Source organism: Coenobita brevimanus, chromosome 86, assembly GCF_032717465.1.
Source record: "Coenobita brevimanus isolate Jiangsu-jjx chromosome 86, ASM3271746v2, whole genome shotgun sequence".
Lineage (NCBI taxonomy): Eukaryota > Metazoa > Arthropoda > Malacostraca > Decapoda > Coenobitidae > Coenobita > Coenobita brevimanus.
In genome coordinates, this window is record NC_137039.1 from 4,377,007 (window position 1) to 4,401,178 (window position 24,172).

The 24,172-nt window shown below is 40.1% G+C and overlaps 1 protein-coding gene across 1 annotated transcript; it reads left to right on the forward strand.

Moving 5' to 3' along the window:
• Positions 1–23,987, forward strand: LOC145410767 (uncharacterized). The gene is made up of 4 exons (XM_080280868.1): positions 1–169; positions 234–369; positions 17,691–19,270; positions 23,893–23,987. The coding sequence occupies exons 1-4, from the start codon at positions 1–3 to the stop codon at positions 23,985–23,987; spliced, it is 1,980 nt and encodes a 659-aa protein (XP_080136994.1).
• Positions 23,988–24,172: the final 185 nt, after the last annotated feature.

Consider the following 24,172-nt stretch of genomic DNA (forward strand, 5'->3'; position numbering starts at 1 on the left):
ATGGGCCCAGCCATCACCAGCACCGCCTGCAAGAGGACCACCACGGGTCCCAGCACCACCTGCAGCAGGCCCATCACGGGTGCTGTCGCTGCCACCAGCACCACCTGCAGCAAGCCCATCATGGGTGCCATCACCGCCACCAGCACTACCTGCAGGAGGCCTATCATAGGTGTCAGCACCGCCACCACCTAAAGTTGCTGGTCCGTCAGGAGAACCTGTGCCTGGGCCTGCAGCTGTCCTTCCCGCACAACAAGACCACGGAGCACGAGGGCATCCAATCAAGCGTCGCTGGGCGATAGACGACGACATCAGGTTAGACCGCACTCAGGGCCACCACTGGGCGAGGATCCCCAACAAGAAGATGCTCAGGTATACCTTGTGTATCAGGTTGGGGGTGAGGAAGGACACAAGGAACATGTGTCCTGTATGTGATGTGCCGCTTTGCATGGGTGATTGTTTTGAGCGGTACCATGCCAAGCAATATCTTCACTAGTGGAGCATACGAACACACACACACACACACACACACACACTAGGCACCGAGGAGAACAGACGCACGTTGCCACCGCTCCATACCTGGCCAACTTGGCCAGTGGCATTACCTAAATTAGTATCTTCATATGAGTCAAGCTCTGTACCAGGTTAGACTAAATGGTAATCTAATAAAAAAAAAGAAGAAGTTTTAAGTTGGACTTGTTCAAACAGAAAAGAAAACAAAGCAGAGCAAGAATGCGCACAATCAGCTGATCGTTTGTTTAGTCTACAACTGCCCCAGGGAAGGTAAGTACTGTATGTGCTTGTAGTGCTGCAAAATGACGACATACTTTAGTAAAGCATATTTGGAAAAGAAAAGGAATAAAGGTAGAAAGCAGGATGATGATTTCTACCAAGAATTGGTTGAAATGGAGACTCACAATAAACTGGTGGAATGAGTACACAGACTAGAGATGGCTTTTCAGAATGAGATTGATGAAATTAAGAAACAGATGCACTTGCAAAAGAAAGAAATAGAAAAATTAGGAAAGGAAGTCAACAAGAAAGACACAACCATAGATGAGCTCACAGTAGAAGTGGGTACACTTAGGAGGAAAATTTGTGAGATGGCAAGTACAGTAGTCAACCATGAGAGTATTATGGAAGAGTTCAAAAATGATACAGAGACAATTAGGCAAGTAAGCAGTCTGATAGACCAAAGCAGTGATGTTGAGAAGATAACACAGGTGAATGAAGCTGTGCAAAGCTACAAAAATGATGTTGAAACCACGTATGCTGAAATGGTGAAAGTAAAGAAAGAGAAACAAGGGTGGAAGAAAAAAGCATTAAAAAGGAAGTGAAAAGAATAATCCAAAACCATCCTAAGTTAGTCAGAGATTCAGTAGATATCAACAAATCTATAGTAATCACTGGTGTAGAAGAGGAAGAAGTAAAAAACAAGATCTCAAGAGACAAAAAGGAGATGGCAAATGTAATGGGCATATTGAAAGAAGTATCAGAGGAAATCTGTAGTAAAGACATAGAGGAACACAAAAGGTTAGGGAAATATGAGAGAAGCAAGTCAAGACCCCTAAAGGTAACCTTCCAGAATGTAAACACCGTGGAGGAGATACTAAAAAATGCCAGGAATCTTATGGAAAAAGAGGAGTTCAAAAATGTATGGATAAAAAGATGCCTAACACGAGAGGAACTGGAATTACTGAAAGAGAAGAGGGAGGAAGCAAACACAAAACATGAGGGAAGATCAGAGGAGGAGGAGAATACATTTTTTTACAAAGTAATAGGATTGCAGGTACGAAAGTGGTACATAAACAGGAGGGAATAAAAAGGAGGAAGGTAGTAGAACCAAATTATGACAAGTATATGAACAAGATGATTAAGTTGATGTACTCAAATGTAGATGGAATGGTATCGAAATTATTAGAGATGAAGGATTATTTCAGAAAAAATGAACCACATATAATATGCCTAACTGAAACAAAATTAACACCAAGGATATCAAATGACATCCCAAACTCAGAGGACTATAATATGTGGAGAAGAGATAGGAACTTAAAAAAAGGAGGAGGAATTATAATATTAACTAAGAAAAATCTAAAAGTCAAAGAAATAGAACTAGATATACCGTCACAAGTAGAACTGATTGCAGTAGAGATCAATACATCTGAAGGGAAAGTAATTGTAGCCAATATGTACATGCCACCCAGATCAAACACATGGGAAAGAGACGAATATGAGGACCTGGCAGAGAGTACAATTCAGAGTTTAAGATCATTACTACATAAAATGGAAGAGAAATTGGAAAGAATTATACTAACTGGAGATTTTAATACAAATATAAATTGGAATACTGTAGATATAATAAGCCAAGAAAGCTGTTAGGACCAAAAGCTCCTGGATCTTGTGCAAGAGTTTTTCCTAATGCAACATGTAAGGGAAAGCACCAGAAAAAGAGACCTCGATGTACCCTCAATGCTAGATCTCATATTTACTAGGCAAGAAAACGATATCGACAATTTAATATATCACCCTCCATTAGGCAAAAGTGACCATGCAGTACTAAATTGCAGCTTCAGGATTGCATATGACATAGGTAACAGCAATGAAAGTTATATAAAGAGCCTAAACTATAAAAAGGGAAAGTATCATGACCTAAAGAAGTACTTCTTAGAAATTGCTTGCGAAAAGAAGCTTAGAGGACAAGATTTAAATGCTATATATGAAAAATTCTGTGAACTTTATGAAATAGGAGTCCAGAAATACATCCCACAGCACAAAGAAGAAGAAAATAAAATAAAGAAATGGTTCAATACAGAATGTAAAAAATCGTGGAATAGATACAGAAGACACAATAGTGAAAGGGCGTATAATAATTACAAACAGGCAAGAAACAATTATACAAGAATAAGGAGGGAAGCCCAAAAACAGTTTGAGGAGGATATAATAAATAAAAGTAATGATCAACCAAAGCTATTTTACAGCTACATCAGAAGCAAAACCAAAGTAAAAGATAAAATACAATCCATTACAGACGATGGAATCACCTATACACAAGAGAAAGATATTTGTGAAGCACTAAACAAGAATTTCCATCAGGTTTTAGAGAGGAAAAATATTTTGAGAGGGATTATGTGGAACATGCATGCCCACACATACTACCAGATATATCTATCTATCTATCTATTGCCAGATTCCTCAATCCCCTTTGGGGTGGCCACAAACAAATCGCCTCCAAGTCGCCCTGTCCCCCGCCATTTCACTGCCCTGCTACCAACTCACACCCCCCTCTCTCATATACCTCTCCACCCCATCCCTCCATCTCATCCTCGGCCTCCCCCTCCCTCTTCCCCCCTCCACCTCACTCACATACACTCTCTTCGTCAGTCTTTCACCCTCCATCCTCTCCACATGGCCAAACCACCTCAGTGTGTTCCTCATAACGCTTCCTATCACATCCACATCCACACCACAACGCTCCTTTATATCCTCATTCGTCAGCCTGTCTCTCCACGTGACTTCACAGGCTCCTCTTAAATAACTCATTTCCACTGCTCTCACTCTTGACTTGTGTCGTTCCAACAACATCCAAGCTTCACTTCCATACGTTAGAGTTGGTATCACAATACTGTCATGTAGTAACATTTTCACTTCCATGCTCACTTCCCTGTTTCTTATCACTGCTTTCAAAGAACCAGCAACCTTTCTTCCCTGCTGTACCTTTTCAAGCACTTCACCCTCCAAATCTCCATCCTTACTCATCACACTACAAGAATAAGGATATACAAACATCAAAAAAAGAAATACAGGAGGAGCTAAGTAAATTAGACAAAGGAAAAGCAACTGGTCCTGATGAAATTTCATGTTGGGTGCTGCGTGAATGTGCAAAGGAGTTAAGTAAACCATTATTTTCAATTTTCAAGAAATCCTTGAGTCAAGGTAAACTATCTGATAGTTGGAAGAAAGCAAACATTGTTCCCTTATTCAAGAAAGGGAATAGACAAAATCCACTTAACTACTGACCAGTATCACTAACCAGTGTTGTAGGCAAGGTATTAGAAAAGCTTATGAGAAAAGCTTGGGTAAGTCACCTAGAAGAACACAATATGATAACAGAAAGACAGTGTAGTTTCAGAAAAGGACAATCATGTGTTACTAATCTGTTGAGCTACTATGACAGAGTAACAGACGCATTACAGGAAACAGAAGGATGGGTGGACAGTATCTATTTAGATTTCAAGAAAGCATTTGACACAGTACCACACCAAAGACTTTAAGGAAACTGTACCATCAAGTAGGAATTCGAGGCAAACTGTATTGTTGGATGCAAGAGTTTCTAATGAAAAGAGAAATGAGAACAGTACTAAGGGGAAATTACTCATCATTGAAAGAAGTGACTAGTGGAGTGCCACAGGGCTCAGTGCTGGCACCAATCATGTTTTTAGTGGATATAAATGATATAGACAGTAACACTAGAAATGAAAGCTATCTAAACATGTTTGCAGATGATGCAAAAATACAAAGGAGAATTACTAACACAGACTCTTGTAAAGAGCTACAAGAAGAATTAAATAAACTTAATGAATGGAGTAATATATGGCAAATGGAATTCATTGTGGACAAGTGTCATGTAATCAAGTTTGGTAAAAGTGGAAGACCTGATTAGGATTATACGTTAGGAAATAAAACCCTACACACATCAGAAAGAGAGAAGGACCTAGGTGTGATTATCAATAACAGACTATCTCCGGCTGACCTTCAGACCAACCCTGGAGTATGCATCAGTAGTCTGGAGTCCTCATCTCAAAAAACACATAGACAAGATTGAAAAAGTTCAAAGGGCCGCTACAAGATGGGTACCAACCTTAAGGGATCTAAGCCATGAAGAAAGACTAAATAAACTGAGTCTACCAACACTACAGGAGAGAAGGAAAAGAGGTGACATGATTATTCTATATAAATGCAAATCAGGGAAGGAGAAAATAGTCATAAATGATTACTTAACCTATGGGGAAGCATCAGCAAGAGGACACTGCAAAAAACTGCATATGAAGAGAGGTGATAAAGACGTAAGGAAATTTTGTTTCCCAAATAGAGCAATTGATCAGTGGAATACACTACTGAATGAAATAGTGTGTGCCAAAACAATTCACAAAAATAAGGATATGTACGATAAATATGGTTTAAGACACGGGACAGTACGAGCTTGACTCATTCCTGTAAAGATACAATTAGGTAAGAACAATTAGGTAAGAACACACACACACACACACACACAGTACAAAACTTCTCACCTCCAAACCCACCTGGTCCTGCAGGAAGAAAGTCGCCACTTGAGAAGTAAGTGATTTTTTCTGTTTTAATTTATCTGTTTACCTGTCTTTATGTCAGTATATTTACACATTTATATATATTGTTCTTTACATCAACAGAAATGACAGGGAAATAAGTACAGCTTCAGTTTCAGTTGCAAGCAACAGATGTAGTTTTCATGTGTGGTTTCTGAGAGGACTATAAAGAAAACCAGATGTTATTTTATAATAGTATTTAGAATAAAACTGAAAAAAAAACATACCTAGCAAGCATAAAGATGTTGTGCGCTATGGGCAAATAACGTAAGTGACCACAGCTGACAGCGGTTCAGCGTCCGGGTGGGTACACCGTTTTTTTTTTTTTTTTTTTTTTTTTTTCCGAAAACTATGAGACTTAGGAGAACAGTTCTGGTCTTAAATGAAAGCCCATAATATTCTGCATACGATGATAAAAAAAAAACTAACATTGCCAAGAAAAGTTTTTTGCTAGAGCTCCATGAATAAAAAATCTGGTGTCAGTCAGAAAGTTTCACTTTTTCGCTTATTACTCAAAAACCATACCTCGTATCAAAATGCCGACGATCCCATTCGAAAGCTAATAAAATTCTCTTTCTAATGATGGTATAACATGTAGAGATAGATTTGTGAACATTCAAGTTACGATGTTGGGAAGTGAGATGAATGTTCTTGAATGTTTATTCACACCGCTGTAACATTCGTATAGTGTTTGTGTGTGTGTGTGTTTTTTTTCCTTATGTAGAACAAACATTGACGAATAGCAATATGTGGGTTTTGTGGCAAAATAAATATGTTTGGGTGGTGAAAATAAGCCACGAATACACTTTTTTTGAGCACGTGGCAGGCGTCGGGGGGTGGGGAGAAAGGTGATGTGTTGTGGAATGTGAAACTTATTAAAACTTATCGTGAGCAAAAGCGTTAATACTTTCCATAATCCTTTTTTATCCACCCTGTCATATGCTTTCTCCAAATGCATGAAGGCAGCATACAACTTCTTTCCCTTTTTGAGAAACTTTTCCACTAAAGATCTAAGAATGAATATCTGATCTACACATCCTCTTCCCTTCTTAAAACCTCCCTGTTCTTCTCCAACTCATTTCTCTGTTATTTCCCTAACTGTGTCAATAAGTATCCTACCATACACTTTTCCTATTACACTAAGAAGACAAATGCCCCTATGATTACCACATACTTCTTTTTCCCCTTTTCCTTTCTGCAGGGGAATAATTATACCTGACTTCCAATCTCTGGGACTCTACTTTCCTCCCAGGCCAATGTGCACATCTTCCCCATCCTACTACTACTGTCTCTCCCCCATGCTTCAGCAATGCACCACACACTCCATCAGTTCCTGGGGCTTTTCCCATTTTGACTTTCTTCATTGGTTCCACAACTTCCATCCTACTGATTTCTTCCTCTCTTCTCACATCCTTCTATCTCCTAGCCATTCCCTAGCCACTTATACTTGCATTACTTTCATTCTTTATGTTCAACAGTTCTTTAAACTGTTCTCTCCATCTGCTCACGTTTTCTCCCTTCTCTACTACAGGAGTAGACTGTAGCACCAGTCGAGCAGGGCAGTATACCCAAGGTGGATGGAAAGCTGATGACAGGGATAGCTGGAGCTCCCATTTCATCAGCCCTCGGGACTAGGTCCCAACCATCCCTCTTTGCTGAACTTTTTCAGTGTCTCAGTAACACAGAGAGTAGGCCAGCATGCTCTCCAATACAAGTTTAACTATCAACACCAAACTACATGCACAGTACACACCACACTTCCTTCTCTAAAATGTAAAAAAAAAAATAATCATGGCAGCAAAACACGTGGCCCCGGAGTCCCCGGGGGGGGGGACCCTATATGCCCCCACCTTCCGCCCCTCTCCCGGTGATGACTCAAGATGCCTGGAACCACTGTCTGACTCTCTTCTTCATTTCTGCAACATTCTTGGCCTTTCCTCTAACTTTCGCTCTCTTGAACACCACATCTCCTCTAGACCTCACCTTCTTTTTCTAACTGAGACTCAGCTGTCTCAGGCAACTGACAGCAGACTCTTTTCTGTATCCTCCTGCTTTCAATATACTCATTTGAAAGCCAAAGGTGGCTGTTGTGTTTATATATGCAACAACTTATCTTGCTCTTGTGTTCCTGAACTCGATTCTTCTGCATTTTCTACACTCTGGTTTTGGTTTTTCTGTCATTCTCTGACTAAATATATCTACGCTGTTTACTTAGCTCCTAATTCTACTGACTATCACAAATTCTTTGACTATCTTACTTCTACAATGGAACGCATTCTATCCATTTCTCCTTTCTCTGAAATCTCCATTCTAGGAGATTTCAATGTTCACCACCACCTTTGGCTCTCCTCTGCTTTCACTGATCCACCTGGTGAACAAGCCTACACCTTTTCTATCCTTAATGACCTAGAGCTGCTTGTACAGCACCCTATCCCTGACCGCCTTGGAGAGAGCTCCAACATACTTGACCTCTTCCTTACAACTAATCCTTCTGCTTACACTGTTAATCTTTTCTCTCCTTTGGGCTCCTCCGATCACAACCTTATCACCTTAACCTGTCCTATCGCTCCGGTACAGCCTGCGGAGCCTCCAATGAAACGTCGTCTGTGGCACTTTGGAGCTGTGGATTGGGAGGCCCTCAGGCAGTATTTCTTTAATTTTCCCTGGAATGATTATTGCTTCCAGGGCCGGGAGACATCTGGGTGTGCCTTGCGCATTACAGAGGTTATTCTCTCAAGCATGGAAGCATACATTCCTTTCTCATATCCTTTGACTAATGCAAGAAAGCCTTGGTTTAATCATGCTTGTTCTAATGCTGTCCGCAAGAAGGAGAGGGCCTATAAAAGTTACCAGAGCCAACCCACCCCTGAATCACATCTTCTATACGTTTCTGCCCGGATTCTTGCTAAGTCTGTTCTTCATCCATACTAAATGCTCTCCACTCTCTAACTCGAATTCTTCCTGCTCCTACTGACACCTTGCCAAAAACCTTTCTAACAATTTTACCTCATCATCCTTCCCTCCTCTTTTCTACTCTGATGGCTCTGTAGCTATTTCTTCTACTGATAAAGCAGATCTCTTCGCTCAGACTTTCTCCTCCAATTCCACCTTAGACGATTCCGGTACTGTTCCTCCATCAAATCCCCATTTTGACTTCCTCATGGCTGACATTAAAATTTCTTCAGCTGATGTATTTTCTGCCATCACAGGCCTCAATACTAATAAGGCATATGAGCCTGATGGAGTCCCTCCTGTTGTTCTCAAGAACTGTGCTTCTGTGCTTACACTCTGCCTAGGCAAACTCTTTTGCCTTTGTCTACCAACTTGTACCTTTCCTTCTTGCTGGAAGTTTGCTCTCATCAACCAGTCCCAAAGAAGGGTGGCCATTCCCAACCCTCTAACTGTCGTCCAATTGCTTTAACATCCTGTATCTCAAAAGTTATCGAGTCAGTTCTTAACAGAAAAATTTTAAAGCATCTTTCCTATCACAACCTTCTTTCTGATCATCAGTATGGGTTCTGTCAGGGATTCTCCACTGGCGATCTTCTCACCTATGTTTCAGACTCCTGGTCATCCTCTTTTCGGGACTTTGGCAAAAGCTTTGCCATTGCACTTGACATCTCAAAGGCTTTCGATTGAGTCTGGCCTAAATCTTTAATTTCCAAACTGCCCTCATACGGTTTCTATCCTTCTGTCTGTGCCTTCATCTCTAGCTTTCTGGTCATTCTATAGCCGCTGTTGTAGATGGCCATCGTTCTCCAAGATTTATTAACAGTGGTGTTCCTCAGGGCTCTGTCCTATCACCAACTCTCTTCCATTTATTCATCAGTGACCTTCTAAGCTGTACATCTAACCCTATCAACTCATACGCTGATGACTCCACCCTTCACCTTTCCATTCGGTTCCCGCAACGTCCATCTCAGCAGTTACTTCAACAAACAAGGGATGAGGCAATGGCACACGTAATGTCTGACTTGGCTCGTATCTCTGACTGGGGTAAAAATAATCTGGTTGTTTTTAATGCATCAAAGACTCAGTTTTTACACCTATCAACTCGACAGAATCTTCCACAGGTATACCCACTAATGTTTAATAATATTCAGCTTAATCCTGCATCATCCTCGAACATACTCTGGGTTTCATTTACTCGGGACGTATCTTGGAAAGATCATATTACAACTCTTGTAAAATCTGCTTTCAAGAGATTAGGTGTGCTAACCCGACTCCTTTCCTTCTTTACCCCTTCACAATTGTTTACTCTATACACGGGTTTCATCCGCCCCTGTGTGGAGTACAACTCTCATGTGGGAAGTCTTCCCACATACAGCTTTTCTCAATAGGGTGGAGTCAAAGGCTTTTCATCTCATTAACTCTCCTCCTCTTACTGACTCCCTTCAACCTCTTTCTCTTCGCTGCAGTGTTGCATCTTTATCTCTTTTCTGTCACTACTTCAATGGCCACTACTCTGAACCATCTGCATGCATTCCTCCTTCTCTACAACAGGCGCATAGCACCCGTCTAGCAGCAAACTCTCATCCCTTTTCTGTCCAGCTCCCTAAAGCAAGAGTTAACCGTTACTCCCAGTCCATCATTTATGCAACAGGTCAACTCTGGAACTGTCTCCCTCTGTCTGTATTTCCTGCTTCCTATGATCAGTCTTTCAAATGCAGTGTGTCACTCCAGACATCTTGAAATGAAATGACCGGATCTTGAATTTGGCTCTCTCTTGTATTTTGTTTTTCTCTTGGAAGGAACAATTTTGCGGGCTTGCGGCCTTTTGTTCCTTCTTCCTCACATTAAAAAAAAAAAAATCTACTATTTATATCTTTCACTCCCCAGCTAACTTCATTGGCATGCTGTCTAACTCTCTTTACCTCTTTCCAGAACATTTTCCTACATTCCCTCCAATTTACACTCAAATTCCTCCCAAATTCCTCATCCACTCTTCTCTTACCCTCTCTTACTAATCTTTTCACCTCTCTTGTCCTCTCTGCATGTAACTTTTTCTTGCGTCTCTCAGCTTCTTCCACGCCAATGTTTCTCATCTACTCACTCTATGCTTTCTTCTTTTGTGCCACAGCCTCCCTCACCTCTTCATTCCACCATGCTGTTCCCTGCACCCCCTTTTGTCTTCTCTCCATCCCACACACCACCTCCCATGCAGCACAGATTTCTTCTGTGACTATCTTGCACACACCTTCTACATCCCCCATCTGCTCGAATCCATATTTACGCAATGGCATCTCCACTTCCCTCTTAAATTCTGCTTTTTTTCCCTCCTCTTGTAATTTTTCCACTCTCCTTGTATGCACTACTTCCACCTATCCTTCCCTTCTTCTATTTCTCCATTTCCTTTGGACCTTGATTCTGTGGTCAGAAAGTCCACTTCCCCAGCTTCTGTATACTCTTGCATCCATTACACACCTCATCCTTTCATCCAAACATATGTAACCAGTCATCACCTTCCGTTCTTTCAGTTCACCACCCACCCTTCTCATCACTTGCCACATGTACCTATGGATCATTTTGTGCGTGAAGAGGGTATTGACTCTCACCAACCCCCTCGCAGCACAAATGTCCACTAAAGCACTGCCATTCTCATCCATCTCTGCAGGCACACCCCACTCACCAACCACTCCATCCACCTTAACATTCCCTACTTTTCCATTCGTATCTCCAATCAAAAACACTTTCTCATTCCATTCAAACTTTTCCAAGTATGCATCCATGTTTGTCCAGAACTCCACTCTCTCTCTCTCCTTGCACGATCTTGCGTTGGCGCATACATGCACACGATCGTCCACATTTTTAGTCCAACTCTCAATCTTACCCACACAACCCTAAAGCCAACTGATCCATACTTTCTTATATTCTCCTTCCATCTGTTACTTACACCAGTACATACTCCTTCTTTTGCTCTGTCATTCTCACCTACTCCCGCACATATTTCCCAACCATACTGTTCTTTCACACTCACCTCGCCATTTAGTTTCAGTTACTCCACATACATCCACTTTTGCTCCCACAAGCACCTAGACAATCTCTCTTTCACCTCATCATTTACACCCCTTACATTCCAAGTAGCTATCTGTACCATGTCCTTTGTTCGGTCCTTAAGGGGCTATCACACGGCACCTCATACAAGGTTTGCCAAGGATACGATGGTAAATTGGAACGGTAACGTGGTAAAATTGCCGACGATACCACGGGCATTTGGAACCCATCTGGATGGATTCCTGCCGTGGATACGACGGGCAAAACAGTGTGACCAAAATCCAGGCTACTCTACAGAGAATATATCATACTACATTATTAAACATTTAGCCTAACACTGAATACTTATTAATATTTTATAATAAATATCAATCGTTTTGAAGGCCTTATAAAGAGTTAATATTTCCTACACCGAGGAAACAGTGATGTCGATAAAATATCACGTGTTTACAACTGAGGACTCCACTGCAGGTAGAGTAGACGAACCAGTCGCCACCTGAAAACACCACCACAACAACAACGTACTGATGGCTTTATCGTCTATTTCCTGGACAAGGGCAGCTGAATTCACCCTTATAGAGAAATTGAGGCAGTTCCGCGTGTGTACCAGTTTGTAAACAAAAGTTGCTTCTCCTTATTCTTTACCGAGTCAGCGACAACGATCACTTTCCACAGTCGCGAGACAGGGCTCTGGCAACAGTGTGAGAAGCATGTCCTTTGCCGAGGATACGAGGAACATGTGTGATAGCGTCCAAGTTTTGTTCCACTTAAATCTTCCTCGGCCGTTCCTGGTACGAGGTACAGTGTGATAGGGCCTTTAGTCATCACCTTTTGGTCAGTCCTGGTCTGAGGCTTCTTGTTCGTATTTTTAGCTGATTGTTTTCCGGGGAGGGGCACTAATCCTCCGCCAACCCACTTATTGTCATGTAGGGAACACGTGTTGATTGGTTATAAGGTTACCACCCAGCGTTGTAAATGCTTTCCTGGTTTACAGGAAATAATTTAGCTTGCCACTCAATGTAGAGCTACCCTAAAGACAAAACCACTACATTAAGTGGGTGGAAGTATGAAATACGTCACATGTTTTTTGGAAAATATATGTTATATTTTTCCCGTGTCCTAATTCTTCCATATCACTTTCGAGAACATGGGCAGACGTGGTCGTAGAAGCTACCACATCAGCTTCCCTGTGCTTTTCAGCCTGTCTCTTGAGTCTTTCGACATCAGCTGCCATTTTTTGGCATCTCCTTGAGTCGGCTCTATCAAGAGGGCCCAACTGGAAAGAGCCTTTGGTCCCCACTTTAGCTCTCTGATCATCTAGGTATTGCCTGTCCTGTATAGGAACCAGAAATAAGATATATGTGCATTATATTGCATGCCCAATGGAATTCAGCTGAATAATGCACACATAGAACCAATTATAAATCAGAGAAAATATTCACCTTCTTTCTAGGAGGACAAGTGCAGACAATATGCTGGACTTGACAGTTTTCTTTGCTGCGCTTCACAGATTTGTCATCACAGTTACGGACAGGCTATTCACATATACAGGCGGAAATATCAAAAAGCTTATCTAACTTTGCTTTCAGTTTCTGTTCCTGAACTGTAGGAAAAGATTTCCTGTTGACGGCCTTTGCTTTCTTGAAGCACACTCTGTTGACCATTTTCACCACGTAATACTCTCCATGTAGGGTAAGCCGTGGGTTGACTGCCCCCCAGATGTCGATGACATCCTTTGCTATCAGTAGCGTAATCTTTTACATGGGGATGACTGTTCTGCAGATAATAGCAATACTGTATTACAGTACAATCCCAGCTATCCGGTATCCACACAAACGGAATACTCAGAAAAACGGGAAAATTCAAGGGCAGGTAAAAATGTCAGTTAGTTATAACTGTGCGCCAATTTGAATGGACCGCCAAACCGCCGTTTGATCGTGTCACGCAAGGCTGGGTGAAGTCAGACAAAGCGAGGTGAAGGCATTTCGGGCTAATGTAAATCCCTAGCAAATCCTCTTAACCACCCCTCCTCTCCCCCTCTTTCCCCTACTTGAATTCAGTCATCCTCCACACCCTCCAAAAATCACCAGTCTGCTTTTTGCCACCATACAGTAAACAAGCTCTCTAGCTATTGTGTTTCTCTGATAGACGGTAATTTGTACACTCCAAAATGCCTAAAGTGCAAACTAAACGTAAGCGTATCGTGCTTACCTTGAAACAGAAGCTGGACATATGCAACAGACTTGAAAAAGGCTAACATTATAAAACACTAATGGCTGAATATAAATGTTAATAGGAATGAAAGTTTACTTTGTTGGAAGAAAAATAAATAAATAATATGCCTGCATTTCATACATACATCATTTATTTTATTTTCTGCAAAAACAGCTGAGTGGTGGGTGAGGGGTGGAGTGATGGAGGTCAGGTGGGGAAGAAGAACAGCTGGGGTCAGAAACGTAAACAAAACTCACGTGGGGGGAGAGGTGTCGTGATAATTCTACAGTGCAGTCTTAACACATCATCAGTTCACTAATAAATGTTCAAGCTTTTATTTCTTTATTTTATTTTTCAATTTTTATGAGTACAGACATATAATGAATACAGCAATTCGGTAAACAATGGACTGGTGCAATTTGCAGTACTGCAAATTGCTACACATTGCATTATGTGTTATGACCATGGTGTGTGTTTACAAGGCAGTTTTTCAAGCGGAATCTCTTAGTGTAACCTCTGATGTGACTGGTGAGTACCTGAACTGTATTTACTGCTGTGATAGCCTTTGTATAGATTTGACTTGAAAATCAGAAATACAGGAAAAATCTGTAACCGGGAAGGTAAATTCCCCAAGCCACCGGGTTAACTGGGATTTGTACTGTACTTGGCAGAGTGTAGGTGGTTCGGTTTTATCCTGTGGCAAAAGGTGACTGCAGAACTTTTTGGCTGTACCAGTCCAAGTTGACACTGCAGAATTGCGAGTTCTTCCCATTTTCAAGAAATGTATCACAACGTAACATACCTGCAACATGACAAAAGTCAGGCTCAGTGAATGCACATATACTATGCTTTCATACAAACGAAAGTCAGAGTAAAATTGTGAAAAACTTCAATGGGTCACTGATATTTGTATTTGTCTTTAGATCGATTTCCTCAAAAACTATACAAGTGATGGATCTAAAACTTCTCGTCAGACATCATAATACTGAGTCCTAACTATCTCTCCTTGTCCAAGATAGTAGTTTTATAATGAACCTACCCTACTGAGCATAGAGCCACCTGATATGGAAAGAAGAGTCATAAAAAGTAACAGAAAGGGAAGGGAGAGGTAAGATGAGAGGAAGGCAGACGGAAATAAAGTGAGAAAGGGGAAGGGAGAAGTTCAGTACTACCATACATCAAGTGAGTGGATGATTGTTGCCACCACCTCATAATTTCAGTCATTGTTTAAATTATGTAATTACAATTGATGTATGTATCTTTGTTTTATAAATGCTTTACATTTAAGCTTTACTGGTTTCTGTATTTCCTCAGGATGTACACATTAATCTGTTGATTCCAGATCAATGACTTATAAAAGTATTACATAGTTGCATTGATGTACCATGAAGTACTTGCCCACTAGATAGTCTACCGTTGTGTATGTAATGAAGTGATCTGTGATTCAGGTGTGTGGTGAGAGGGCAACTGGACATGCACAAGGCAGCTTGCAGTCAGTTCATCTGAGGAGCTGATGTTGACCCCTGCTAAAAGGTAATGACTGTGCCAAGACTCAAATCTTCATGTTTATGTTTCTGCCTCTGCCTTTATAAAGTGTTGTACTGTAAACCATTGTTTTGCATGGCTATATTGTATTCCTAGGTTGTACCATGCATTGTGTAAGTGAAATCTGCACAGAAAAAAAAGCTTAAGAATCCCCTTGTTTTGGTATTGGGGAAAATTGAATTATAAATATTCCCAAAGATTCCTCTTTTGGCTCTTTAAAGTTTTTGTTATCTTCAATACAGGAGTAATTCCAGTATAGTGTGGCTTACTGTCAAACTGTGCCACAGTTGATGCTATCCATGTCTCTGATGCACAATAATGAGGTGGTAGGAAGTTCAGAATACATTCCAAAAGTAATATAGCAGTTACTTGATGATTACACATTTTAAGGGTTAAAGATGTATTGGTCATGAATGAAACAGTAAAGTGATATTAAATGTTAAATTATATTTTTTGTTTATAAAAGTTCATGTTGTACACAGATTTGCAAACAAGCCTCTAGTAAGACAAAGACACAGTATTTTTCCTTTAGCTGTTTTAATATACATTTCTATATGTCTTTTATTGCTTTGCAAATTGAATTACCATTAAAATGAACCTGAACATTTTTTTTTCTTTTTTGTCAGTATAAATGAGCTCCATGCAAAATTAGGGTTCACTGGACCATGTAATTAACTTCATGGAAATGCTGGTCTAATGGCGGCTGTTGTTCCAGGTTCACAGCTGGAGTCAGAGCAGTAAAACAGTCATAAACACTGTCGTCACTGCCTGAGTAATGGATGATAAGTACAAAACAGGACTGAGGGCACATCTTATGTTGTGTTAGCACATCCAACAAGAGGTACCTCAGCCAACAAATTATGGGTTATTATCCATGTAGTGTCCTGTGGAAGATTTTTTTTTTTTTTTTCCACAAAGCTGATTTGGATTATATACCTGGTGTGGTATCCTTTGCAGGATCTTTTACGGCAGAGACAATGGGTAACAGCATTTGAAGTAAGGAAGATGGTGGTAATATGCCTGAATTGACAGCTTGACTCAGCAGTGATGGCCTGTATGTTTAAAGTTATGGTTCAGAAACATTCACGTGTTAGCAATATTTAATCCTTTGGCCGTGTTAGGTGACTGTGGTCGCCCTACCAATTATTCTTTGTGGCAAGTCAGGCAACCACAGTCCACAGCCGAAAAAAACACATTTCCATCTAAATGTCTGTTGTTTTTCTCTAAATACAGTAGGTTTTGATTTCTTTTATGTGCCAACAAACAGTATACATGTGTCTAGTGTATATATACAAGTGAAAAACCTTGTTTGAAGTAAATATCTTGTCATTATAGCAAAATTAGAGAATAGCACAAATTAATTATTTTTTCATTTTTTTCTCAGAAAATTACAATGTTCTTGTACAAATATGGTTAGTTTTGATTTCTCTGTATGTGCCAGCAGACAGTGTACTGTACATGTGTCAAGTGTAGATATACAAGTGAAAACCTTGCTTGTCATAAATAATTCCCTCATTATTGCAAAATCACACAATTGCAAAAATTAATTTTCACATTTTTTTCTTATGGCCTTAAAGTTTTTTCGTAGAGAAATGTGCATTTTTTACCATTATCACACTAAAAAAATTAGAACTTCACAGTCATTTCCCATTGGAAAAGTAACAATATAATTAGCACAATTTTTTAGGGACTTAGGCCGCAACCAGGGGAATGACCGAGAAATGATAGGTCGTGGCCAAAGGGTTGAAGGAATAATAGTCTGTGTTGAAATTTGATCCATTTTTTATGTGTTGAAATTTTATCCATTTTTTATATGTACTATTATTATCCAGTAATAGTGATGAATTTTTGACACTGTTCATTGTAATGGGAGCATCTGATGACTGAGCATGGGTACAATGAGGGTAAGTCATCCTGTTGGTGGTAGACAGTAAGATTAACACCAAGGTAGAGTAACTGAAGTATAGTGGAAGTTGAGAGAGGTGGAAGGAATGATATAATGGAGGTGGTAAAGGAAGAACCAAATGTAAAGTTAGAATGTGAGGTGAGTTACAAAATATTGGAGGTGGTAAAGGAAGAACCAGATGTAGAGTCAGAGTGTGAGGTGGGTGACAAAATATTGGAGGTGGTAAAGGAAGAACCAGATGTAGAGTCAGAGTGTGAGGTTTATGACAAAATAATGGAGGTGGTAAAGGAAGAACCAGATGTAGAGTCAGAGTGTGAGGTTTATGACAAAATAATGGAGGTGGTAAAGGAAGAACCAGATGTAGAGTCAGAGTGTGAGGTGGGTGACAAAATATTGGAGGTGGTAAAGGAAGAACCAGATGTAGAGTCAGAGTGTGAGGTGGGTGACAAAATATTGGAGGTGGTAAAGGAAGAACCAGATGTAGAGTCAGAGTGTGAGGTGGGTGACAAAATATTGGAGGTGGTAAAGGAAGAACCAGATGTACAGTCAGAGTGTGAGGTGGGTGACAAAATATTGGAGGTGGTAAAGGAAGAACCAGATGTACAGTCAGAGTGTGAGGTGGGTGACAAAATATTGGAGGTGGTAAAGGAAGAACAGTCAGAGTGTGAGGTGGGTGACAAAATATTCCTCAGTGACAATGAGACTGTCCTGGACACAGTGTCCTTAGCTGAAGTTGAGCAGTTCAGATGTTTAGAGTGTGGTAAAGCATTTCCTTTTAAGAACAGTCTTACCCAACATGCAGTTATTCATTCAGGAGTGAAGAATTTCAAGTGTGATGAATGTGGTAAACTGTTTTCTCAGAAAAGTGGTCTCACTCAGCACCTATTAATTCATTCAGGAGCGAAGAATTTCAAGTGTGATGAATGTGATAAACGATTTACACAGAAGTATCATCTCACTCGGCACCTATTAATTCATTCAGGAGTGAAGAATTTAAAGTGTGATGAATGTGGTAAACAATTTACACAGAAGTATAGTCTCACCAAACACCTATTAATTCATTCAGGAGTGAAGAATTTCAAGTGTGATGAATGTGGTAAACAATTTACAGAGAAGGGTAGTCTCACCAAACACCTATTAATTCATTCAGGAGTGAAGAATTTCAAGTGTGATGAATGTGGTAAACAATTTACACAGAGGAATACTCTCATCAAACACCTATTAATTCATTCAGGAGTGAAGAATTTCAAGTGTGATGAATGTGGTAAACAATTTACACATAAGCATGATCTCACTCAACACCTTTTAATTCATTCAAGAGTGAAGAATTTCAAGTGTGACGAATGTGGTAAACTATTTGCACAGAAGTTTCATCTCACCAAACACCTATTAATTCATTCAGGAGTGAAGAATTTCAAGTGTGATGAATGTGGTAAACAATTTAGAGAGAAAGGTCATCTCACTCAGCACCTATTAATTCATTCAGGAGTGAAGAATTTCAAGTGTGATGAATGTGGTAAACAATTTACACAGAAGTATAGTCTCACTCAGCACCTATTAATTCATTCAGGAGTGAAGAATTTCAAGTGTGATGAATGTGGTAAACAGTTTTCTCAGAAGAGTATTCTCACCAAACACCTATTAATTCATTCAGGAGTGAAGAATTTCAAGTGTGATGAATGTGGTAAACAATTTGCACAGAAGTTTCATCTCACCAAACACCTATTAATTCATTCAGGAGTGAAGAATTTCAAGTGTGATGAATGTGGTAAACAATTTACACGGAAAGACACTCTCAACAAACACCTGTTAATTCATTCAGGAGTGAAGAATTTCAAGTGTGACGAACGTGGTAAACTATTTGCACATAAGCATGATCTCACTCAACACCTATTATTTCATTCAGGAGTGAAGAATTTCAAGTGTGACGAATGTGGTAAACTATTTGCACAGAAGTATCATCTCACTCAGCACCTATTAATTCATTTAGGAGTGAAGAATTTCAAGTGTGACGAATGTGGTAAACTATTTGCACGGAAGGGTGATCTCTCTCAGCACCTATTAATTCATTCAGGAGTGAAGAATTTCAAGTGTGATGAATGTGGTAAACGATTTACAGAGAAGGGTCATCTCACTCAACACCTATTAATTCATTCAGGAGTGAAGAATTTCAAGTGTGATGAATGTGGTAAACAATTTGCAGTGAAAAGTAATCTCACCAAACACCTTTTAATTCATTCAGGAGTGAAGAATTTCAAGTGTGATGAATGTGGTAAACAATTTGCAGGGAAGAGTAATCTCACTCAACACCTTTTAATTCATTCAGGAGTGAAGAATTTCAAGTGTGATGAGTGTGGTAAACAGTTTTGTCATAGAAGCAGTCTCGTCAGACACCTATTACATCATTGTGTAGGGAAGAGTTCCTAGTGTGCTTAATGTGGTAAACGGTTGACTCGGTTAATGTCATCTGACACTGTTTAATTCATTAACCCCTACACCGCGGGCTTGTTTACCAATTACTTGCGTGTGCCGCGGGGTTATTTGGGCTCCGACAGACTCTCAAAAAATATTTGCCAAAAATCAGTTATTAGTCCTAGAATAATAAAATTACATATGCTTATGGCACATACCTTCAGCTTTCTCCTGGAATGATTGTTGAGCCTTCGTCGGTTACCGTAGGACTTGTGGAGACCTCTGAAGTAGGGTAACGAAGTCTCCACTTTACACTTCCCAACAACCCGTAATATGATTACCACAGCCAGATACAAACACTATAAACACTATTCTACAATTTTCAAGTAGTTTGGGATCCATACTCAAAAAAAAAAACACTGTGAAAGCAATGGAAATTACGAGCGCGTCTGATCGTCGCACTGGCACTAGTTCGCTCATGGTAGTCTGTCATTTATTATTCATAAAACCCCTCACACTTTATATTTCTATTACTATATAACACTTATATATATCTACAGTCTTTATCCATAAGTTTCCTTCAGTAGTATTAGTTTATTGTCACTGTAGGGATTCAATTTCTTTCAGTAAAATACGTAGCATTCACTTTCTCGTCCTGTACAGTATACTGGCATTGAGAGTGAATGTCACTTTCATCTTCACTCTCATAACTCATAGCATTCAGACATGCTAGAGTGAAACTCACTTTCATTACTCCTAGGGTATATACTCATATTCTTATAATACTACTCATTTACATTTCTATTTACGATCTCTATTTTATTTACGTTATTTACATTTCTATTTTATTTACAGTGTTATGCACTGTCACTTGAAATAACTTATAAAACTATTTTCCATTGTTCACGTATATTTACATTCATTACTTTCACTTGCTGTTTACACATTATTTACACATTATTTACAATTCCACTTGCACTGTTTTACTCAATAGAAAGATCGTAGTCACTCTTTTATCAATTGTCAGCCCTTTACCTCTTTCCACACGAGGTTTAGTAGGGGGTAAAGGTCACAGAGCCATTTGCATGGGGGTGAAAAAGGCCTTGAAGTCAGCAAGATGAAACATACGTCCTCTCACTTCGGAAGATGACAGTACACTGATAACGCAGGGGCAGCCTAGAGGCCTGCTTTAGGGGTTATTCAGAGTTACCAATATTACTTCTTGAAACAGCTAAATCTAGCACTGATATGATTGGCAGGAAATCTAGACAATACATTATAAATTTGGTAGTTCCAGGTGAATGTAAATATCATTTAGGGTTCTCCCTTCCCTCCTTACAGGTATATTTATTACGAAAATAGATTAGAGGCCTACTTAGGAGATATATAATCAGAGCTACCAATGTTAAATCTTGAAACAGCTTTGTGTAGCACTGATATGATTGGCAGGAAATCTAGACAATACATTATAAATTAGGTAGTTCCAGGTGAATGTAAATATCACTTAGGCCTCTCCCTTCTCTCCTTACATGTATATTTATTACGAAAATAGATTATACGGCATATTTCAAGTGGAAAAAACAGCGAAAATTAGCGAACGAGTGCACGTGAGGTGTTGTCAGGTGATAATTAGCCAATTCCAGGTGTATGGCACTCTCACTTACCTGATTTCTTTCTTGTATATATTATTTGGTATAAGAATACGACATAGGGCTTATTTCAATGGATGAAATCAGTGAAAAATTCCAGGGAAGATTTACTTAGCGTAGCATGGCCGGGCAGGCGAGAGGATAGGGTAATGGAGGGGGGGTAGGGAGGGGAGTCAAGAACAGGGAGAAATGGCTAAATTGTCAACAATGGATGGGAGTACAGATGAGATTAGGAGTGCTGACTAGTGTTGGACATTGTCAGTACTGATAGATGATACAAGCCCCCACTTGAAAGCCCGGGTGAATTCAAAATAACACAGAATCACAAAAGCGACGCCCCGCGGTATGATCCCTTGCTCCCAAGCGTCACGAAAGTGACGCCCCGCGGTTAAGGGGTTAAGGAGTGAAGAAAAACAAGTTTGATGAATGGGGTACATAGTTTTAAGTCCTCTCCAGTATCATTTCAGGAGTGAAAAATTTGAATTTGTGGTGACTGGAAAACTGTTCAGAAAAAATTCTTAACCCGAGGCGTCCTGTCGACGTATGGGTACGTCACAACGTTTTGTAACAGCCAGTCCTGTCTACGTACTGGTACGTCACCAATAGACGTGTTGCTGGCTCTGGGTAAACATGGCCAGTGCACTCTGCCATGTACTTAAAATCTTACGGTAAATGTATCTTTTTTAATTTAATTTATCATTTGCACTGAACAAGACGTGATAACTTTAACCCGCCCCATCCCGACGTTTTTTAACCTTTTTTTTTTTTTTTTTGGCTCAAACATCCGCTTTTGGTGAGAAACATCGAAAATTCATAGAGAAATCGCTCACCTGAGGTTTAAAATACCCGATTTACGTACAAGTCCTTCCTTACCTGACTAGGTTTTCTAACAGGCTGGCACCAAAGAAAACGAGTTCTGTGGGAGGGTAACTATTTTATCCACTCATAAACAGTATTTATTTACTTGGTACGAATTTATATGTAGTACAAGAGTATATTGGTTTTCAAACAGTAATATAGGCATTATAAGCATTGTTTCACTCATTAACTCATCACCATTTATGACCTTTTTTTTCCCACATTACCTGATCATCATTTCTGACTCTTTCTTCCTCTAATGCTGTGTAAGCATTGTCCTCCACATTGTCATCGATTGGGGAATCACTCTGGCCCTGAATGTCTTTATTGGCCAGGTCACTGGTAACAGGTGAATTGCCGAGACAATGGCGTGCGGGGGGGGGGGAGGTTATGCGGTGTAAGGCATTGTTCCTGCTTGGCATCTTGTAGAGGAATAGAGGAAGGTGTCTCGTGTATACGTGCCAAAACTCACTCGCGAAATCACTCGCGAAAATTGAAAATTGTGCAAATTAGGGACCTTGCAATGTTGCTGCGTTAATTCACGTCGCCGGGACGGCGCGGGTTAATTCTTTGCGGCTGGAGGGAAGGAGCCGCCATGTTGGCGATGACGTCAGCATTCACACTGTAGACGACGCTCCAATCCATCACACAATACTTCACCAGTAAGATATGATAGTTGTACCTGCATGGCCACCGTAGATCCGAACTATCCCCTTCAGGTATGTTGTGAAGGAATACTTTTCATGGTGTAAATGGATGGTACCTGTTAGGTAAGTAAATTGTGGTGAAATCGACCAGATGTAGCTTACAGCTACACCATACCCGAGCGGTGCTCGTACCTCATAAGGTGGAAAGTGTTAAATGTATGCCGTATAGAATCAGTTGTATAAGTTTATAATAGTATTATGCTCATATTTAATATTTGATAACTTCATTATTAGTTTTCCGAAAAAAACAGTTTCAGTGACCCTGAACTACAGTACAATACTTCAGGGGAGTGTGACGAAATACCGAATCGGCGGTCATTTACCAAATCAACACTGAATTAATTGGCACGTCTTAATTGGTATTATAGATTTTATTACCATAGAGGTTCATACTCACCTAATTATCTGAAATCTAGTCAAATTTTTGTATTTAATTTTACCTTTTAAAAAATCCGGATTCACAGCGAAAACACGATAAAATTAGCAGAAGTGTTTCTCTTTTAGCTCAACAGCTTTCCTTGGCAGACATCTGCTTTGTATAAATATTAATTTAACATACAAGTGCATTTATTTGCACTTTAAATCAGTATCTGTGCAAAATATAAGTCTGTCAAGGCATGTTGGTGATCTAAAGTAGAAATACCCACTAACCTTAGAACATTTTCACTCTGACTTATAATATTCTATTAATAGTTAAATTAAGCGTAGTTTTTTTACTGAATTTCAGATAATTAGGTATGCATGAACTTATATGGTGAAGAATATAATATTTTCACAACAGTAAAGACTGCATTCCAGCACTGGGAACTTCCAACGAGCATCCAGCCACCACTGTTTTCATTTATTGTTATTGGCTAGTATACAGAGGAATAATTTCCCTACTGTGCTTTTGTCAGTGCACTTACACATTGGAACGAAACATTGGCAATTATTCCTCTGTCACTGGACATTCTTAGAGGTCAGAAATAAACACAGTGTATGCTGGCTAAACGTAAACAAAGCAGACTATGCTGCCTTAGTGTGAGTAGTGACGTCACGGCCAATCACAGGCCGTTTCAGAGTCACGTGATTTTTTGGCTACTTTATCTATTATTTTTTCGCGTTTCTGCACATTTCTTTTGGAAATAATAGTTGACATAGTTATTTTCTGTGTATCTTTTACCCATAGAAGTATCTAACTTCAAAAAAATTTTGACCGGAAACTCGTCTATTGCAAGGTTCATAATTTGCACAATTTTCAAATCTCACGCTTGATTTTGGGTACGCAGGGTCGGGAGACCTTCCCTTACCTGCCACTGGGCGGGGACACTCGGTGACCCCGCGAGACCTGCGCTCAACCTCGGCTCGGTCACTCACCTGTTAGCAGTGACCCAGGTCAGACATGGCGCACAGAGGTCTCTCAGAGGAGCAAATTCAAGCAGCCCTGGACGCCTTCACAGGGAACAGTGATTCACCCCTTGATGATGAGATGGCAGACAAGGATTATGTACAACCAGAGGAGGAGGCAAGTAGCATCAGTGATGAGGAGGTCCTGTCCCCGAGGAAGCA

What these genes read in the sequence shown, in the direction of transcription:
- LOC145410767 (XM_080280868.1), top strand. Translation starts at nt 1, where the DNA reads ATGGGCCCAGCCATCACCAGCACCGCCTGCAAGAGGACCACCACGGGT. An exon ending in CCCAACAAGAAGATGCTCAG is followed by an intron (nt 370 to 17,690) that starts GTATACCTTGTG and finishes AATATTCCTCAG; the next exon opens with TGACAATGAGACTGTCCTGG. An exon ending in TTTCAAGTGTGATGAATGTG is followed by an intron (nt 19,271 to 23,892) that starts GTAAACAATTTG and finishes TTGGGTACGCAG; the next exon opens with GGTCGGGAGACCTTCCCTTA.